At 46.3% G+C, this 5,342-nt stretch overlaps 1 protein-coding gene across 1 annotated transcript; it reads left to right on the forward strand.

The window, feature by feature from the left end:
* The first annotated feature begins 862 nt into the window (after positions 1-862).
* Positions 863-5,035, forward strand: actb2 (actin, beta 2). Its single transcript, XM_086288705.1, has 6 exons — positions 863-1,017; positions 2,449-2,578; positions 2,782-3,021; positions 3,385-3,823; positions 3,931-4,112; positions 4,215-5,035. Exons 2-6 carry the CDS (start codon positions 2,456-2,458, stop codon positions 4,356-4,358), a joined length of 1,128 nt encoding a protein of 375 aa, XP_086144831.1. The 5' UTR covers positions 863-1,017; positions 2,449-2,455; the 3' UTR covers positions 4,359-5,035.
* Positions 5,036-5,342: the final 307 nt, after the last annotated feature.

Here is a 5,342-nt window from a genome sequence, read left to right on the forward strand (position 1 = left end):
AGTTTTAATACTTCCTGCTTCATAGTAATCAGCAGGAATCACACCCATAATAACCAAGTGGAGCATAAAAATCTGAGACAAGCATGAGATTCCCCCCTCCATTATCCCCTGAAATGACACACCTTTATTATGCTATTGTATCTCAAACAGAGAGGAAGAGGTAGCTATTTACAGGACACCTGACAACCATGAAGGACACATACCTGATATATAAATGAACTTTATAAGAAACAACTAGCATCAGTGGACAAGGGGGTGGCCTTACACACAGCAAGCTGGTCATTCCGCAGCCTGTGGAGGGGCAGCTCCACAGCTCTGTGTTCATTAAGCTTTTAACCTGGTGATGCAGTGGTTGTGACTCCCACTGGGCTCACATCTGCCTTTCAAAGTGGAGGCAACCTCAGCATCACCCCCACCCTACTTCGATGTCTGAAATATCAAATAATGCCAGGTTATTCCAGGCTGAATAACCGGGAGAGAGGGCAGCCTTTTGATAAAAAAAAAAAGCCTGAGGCCTCTGCAGCCTTCACAGGGAGGAGTCCTGGGTGCTGAGCTCTGCTAACGTTCATATATGTTTATAACAAACTGCTCTGAGCAGTTGCACCAGGGACATATTTCACTTTTAATAAACAATAAACGTCATTTAACCTGAACATACAGCGGTATATCTACACATTAAGACTTACTAGGTAGGCCTCGCCACACCAATCCCTTCCCTTTTATTTTCTCCAATCCTTTGCTATTATCGCCTCCCTCTCTCTCTTTCTCTCTCGAATCGCGAGCGCTCGGTGCACCATAGCGTGCACGCGACGTGCCCAGTGAGTGACGCCGGACCAATCAGGGGGCGCAATTCCGAAAGTTTACCTTTTATGGCTAGAGCCAGGCAAACGACTGGGTATAAAAAACAAGCGCCCACAGCTAACGGATTCACTCTGAGCGCCGTCACACTCACAGCTTGTGCGGGATATCATTTGCCTGAAACCGTTTCCCTTAAAGCGAAAAGCCCCCCACCCAAAGGTAAGGAGACGGAGAAATCCTTATTTATAAATTCTTATTTTAGGATGTTTATCAAGTAAACAACGAGCTGATTTGTTTATTTTATGTAAACATGGATGAATTTATTCACCTTAATGCAAACTGTCGTCGGGGACCACGCGGTTCTTTGTCTTCCCGTACAAGAATTGTATTGATTGTTAAACAGCAGTATCTGTATCTTGTGTTTGGCTTTTCTTTTTTAAAAAAAAAAACAAAACAAAACGAGGAACTGTTATGATTGCAGACAAGTTCATTAGCGCTGCTGCTGCGATTCACAGGTGCTTTTGGATGGAGCCGGCTTCTAGTAAATGGCATCCTATGAGTTAATGGTTGCGCTAAAACCGGTGTTTGTTACCGTGTAGTCGTACACGTTTTTTGCAGGATTGTGGCGACGCCTGGCATTTGATCCCAGGCAGGGTACTTTGAAGAGGGTTTCCGAGTTGAGACTGTCTGGATCCCGGCTGCTCCCTTTGTGCGCCCGATGCGGCGGGGTGTGACCTACTTTAGCATATTAGCCTAGCCACATCATGCTAGCACGCCCTTCAGATTTGCAGCAGTTGCAGTTTTAAGTCTCTCTCGTTTATCCTGGATACTCCCACACACGCTTTTAAAAGCTGAATTTCTTTTTTATTTAACCTGATCTGGTGTCAGTTTAAGGCTTGCGGTAAAAAGATAAAAGGCCTAGCTTATCTTTCTTTTAAAGGTGATAAACTGAGTAATAGCTCAAGTGACTGAATATGTCCCGATCAGTTTAGTTTTCTTAGCTGTGACAAGAAAGAAATGAGGAAATTGCCAATCAATCGCCTGATCTTTCACGCCGAGAAAAGGCGTGGCTTTCAGGAAATGGATCACCAGTCAAGCGCTTGTGACCATTCATGAGTCTGCATAAGTTCATTATGCAACTTCTCTTCTCATAAACTAGCTTCAGTATTAAGTAATTGCAGACTTGATCTTTTTTCTTTATACCTGCAGCCTTTAAGTGTCTCGTGCTGTGCAATGAATGACTGTGCTGCTGCATGACGCAGTGATATTCACTCAAAGGACTTAGAAGGTTCATAAAAGCGAGCGTGATTAAGCAACAGTGGGAGGGCGCTGGTTGTAACGATAGTAAAATGAAGGGAGTGGTCTGTCGGCTCTTTAATGTGGACTGTTCCCTTTTTTCTTTTTTGCCGTGCGTTGCCGCTCTGGCGTCGCGCCACGCGCCGGTAGCCGCAAAGCTGCTCAAAACCGAACCATGTCCTTATATGGTAACAACAGAACGCAGCGCCACTTCCTTTTGTCTGGCTTACTCGGAATGTGGGGCACGAGCTCCTCCTAGCGGCAGAGCTCGTGAACTTCCGCTAGTTAACAGGAAGTGGAAGCGAAATGGCCGCAGACTTGAGTGTTAATCCTTTTTTCATTTATCTTCAACAGTTCAGCCATGGAAGATGAAATCGCCGCACTGGTTGTTGACAACGGATCCGGTATGTGCAAGGCCGGATTCGCCGGAGACGACGCTCCTCGTGCTGTCTTCCCCTCCATCGTCGGTCGCCCCAGGCATCAGGTTAGCGACTGCGCATGTCTACTTTTAATGCCACCTTAAATTGTGACTTGTGTCGCAAATCAAGCCTATATCAAGAAAATTGTTCAATTTAATGACAGTTAATATTATGTTTGTAGTTCAGCTATCACTTGGCAAACACTTCTCTAATTTCTCTAAATTGTGTAACTTTTGACTTTTTAACTAAAACTGATTTCCCTGTTCAGGGTGTGATGGTGGGTATGGGTCAGAAAGACAGCTACGTTGGTGATGAGGCCCAGAGCAAGAGAGGTATCCTGACCCTGAAGTACCCCATCGAGCACGGTATTGTGACCAACTGGGATGACATGGAGAAGATCTGGCATCACACCTTCTACAACGAGCTGAGAGTTGCCCCTGAGGAGCACCCCGTCCTGCTCACAGAGGCTCCCCTGAACCCCAAAGCCAACAGGGAGAAGATGACCCAGGTACACTTTTTCCAGACCTCTGTTTATCTCCCCAGTTTCCTTCTGTTCCATTCTCATTTGCTCCTTCCTTCCCCTCCCTCCTCTCCTCCAGGAACTCTCTTCTCTAAGATGATCTATCATCAACAGGTCTCTTGACTGTGTGCCTTACCTGCACTTGTGTCTATTTAGGAGCGCAGTAGCTCTGCACTTTATTAGACATTGACTTACTTGCACAAGTGTGAAGGAATGTTTACTTTCTGCACTTTTATTCGACTAACTTCAGTCAGCCTCACTCTAAAGCATGTAGTGAGTGCAGTGGTCACAAAAGCTAGACTTGTCTTTTTAAATTTGTAAAGCTAAAATGTGTTCTCCCTCTCCTTGCAGATCATGTTCGAGACCTTCAACACCCCCGCCATGTACGTTGCCATCCAGGCCGTGCTGTCCCTGTACGCCTCTGGTCGTACCACTGGTATCGTCATGGACTCCGGTGATGGTGTGACCCACACAGTGCCCATCTACGAGGGTTATGCCCTGCCCCACGCCATCCTGCGTCTGGACCTGGCTGGCCGTGACCTCACAGACTACCTCATGAAGATCCTGACAGAGCGTGGCTACTCCTTCACCACCACAGCTGAGAGGGAAATCGTGCGTGACATCAAGGAGAAGCTGTGCTACGTCGCCCTGGACTTCGAGCAGGAGATGGGCACCGCTGCCTCCTCCTCCTCCCTGGAGAAGAGTTACGAGCTGCCTGACGGACAGGTCATCACCATTGGCAATGAGAGGTTCCGTTGCCCCGAGGCCCTCTTCCAGCCTTCCTTCCTGGGTATGTTTCCAACAGAAATCCACCGCTTATTAAATCCTCACATGCAACCTGGGCCCTTATAGTGTCCTGCAGTTCCACTTGCTAACTGGTGTCTTGTATCTTCTCAGGTATGGAATCCTGCGGAATCCATGAAACCACCTACAACAGCATCATGAAGTGCGACGTCGACATCCGTAAGGACCTGTACGCCAACACCGTGCTGTCTGGAGGTACCACCATGTACCCCGGCATCGCTGACAGGATGCAGAAGGAGATCACAGCCCTGGCCCCATCCACCATGAAGATCAAGGTGAGCTGACTTGCCTTCTAGTGGCATTCATAAGGGTTCAGTTAATGCGCTTTTTAAAAATTATTAAGCATCCCAATGACACTCTGCCTCATTGTCCTGCAGATCATCGCCCCACCTGAGCGTAAATACTCCGTCTGGATCGGAGGCTCCATCCTGGCCTCCCTGTCCACCTTCCAGCAGATGTGGATCAGCAAGCAGGAGTACGATGAGTCCGGCCCCTCCATCGTCCACCGCAAATGCTTCTAAACAGACTGTTCCTTCTCCCCTTCCCCAACCAAACGCCCAACAACTTCAGCTCTGTGCAAAACAACCACACACCACACATTTCTCATACACAACTCAGGCGCAGAGAATAGATGACCAACTCATTGGCATGGCTTCAGTTATTTTTGGCGCTTGACTCAGGATTTAAAAAAAACTGGAACGATGAAGGAGACAGTAATGTTTTTGGCTAGGTTTTAAAAAAGACACCCCAGGGTTCTGCAGTCTCATCTGGGGCTTAAAAAAAATGTACATTTTGTTTTTCTTTAGGTCATTCCAAATGTTTGTTAACTGCATTGTTCAGACACATGATTCCAAATGTTAACTTGCATTGTTCAGATACGTATTTGCCTCTGTGAAGGCTGCCCAGTGGTTGGCGCATACTTAACATGGTTGTAGTATCGCTTGTATGTAAGTTATGTCTGGGTTTTTTGTACTTTCAGCCTTAAAAGAAAATCTTGGTCCTGTTTAATTTTTGTTTTTGTTATGCAAACCCTCATCCTGACCTCACTTCTTCTCCCCCCCATGTTGGAAGGTTCATCCCTGGGGTGGTGGGGCAAGGGGGTGTCTCGGAATGATGGGGTAAACATGGGGTGCCAGACCGGTGGGGCCAACCTGTACACTGACTAAACAATCCCAATAAAGTGCACATGTGTTCCGAAGTGATGTCTGACTTTTGTGTTTTTTATGACTTGAACATTTCTACAGCTTAGTCGTCTTTTAGTAATGCTGAAATTATTACAGTGAGTGTTAAAGTAGACTTAAAATGCCAGTTATACAGCAGTAAAAACCAGACCAATGCTTTATTCATGGAGCAAAGTCATGCTAGTGTGCAGCTCTATTATAGCTCATTTGCTCATAGTTTTTGGTCTTTGAGCTGGTATCTGTAAAAGCTTAAAGCTAAAATGGCAAACAAACTGAATGTAGATCTACATTTTGATACACTTAAAGGCAAAGCTGAAACATCCT

Source organism: Aulonocara sp. 'chitande type north' Nkhata Bay, linkage group LG4 (genome assembly GCF_057382095.1).
Source record: "Aulonocara sp. 'chitande type north' Nkhata Bay isolate Kocher_YH1m ecotype deep benthic linkage group LG4, A_spYH_male_GT1.1, whole genome shotgun sequence".
Taxonomy (NCBI): Eukaryota; Metazoa; Chordata; class Actinopteri; order Cichliformes; family Cichlidae; genus Aulonocara; species Aulonocara sp. 'chitande type north' Nkhata Bay.

Excerpts from the sequence above, each read along its gene's own strand:
- actb2 (XM_086288705.1), top strand. The coding sequence starts at position 2,456 with ATGGAAGATGAAATCGCCGCACTGGTTGTTGACAACGGATCCGGTATG. Across the intron at positions 3,022-3,384 it reads ACAGGGAGAAGATGACCCAG|ATCATGTTCGAGACCTTCAA; the intron begins GTACACTTTTTC and ends CTCTCCTTGCAG. Across the intron at positions 4,113-4,214 it reads CATCCACCATGAAGATCAAG|ATCATCGCCCCACCTGAGCG; the intron begins GTGAGCTGACTT and ends ATTGTCCTGCAG.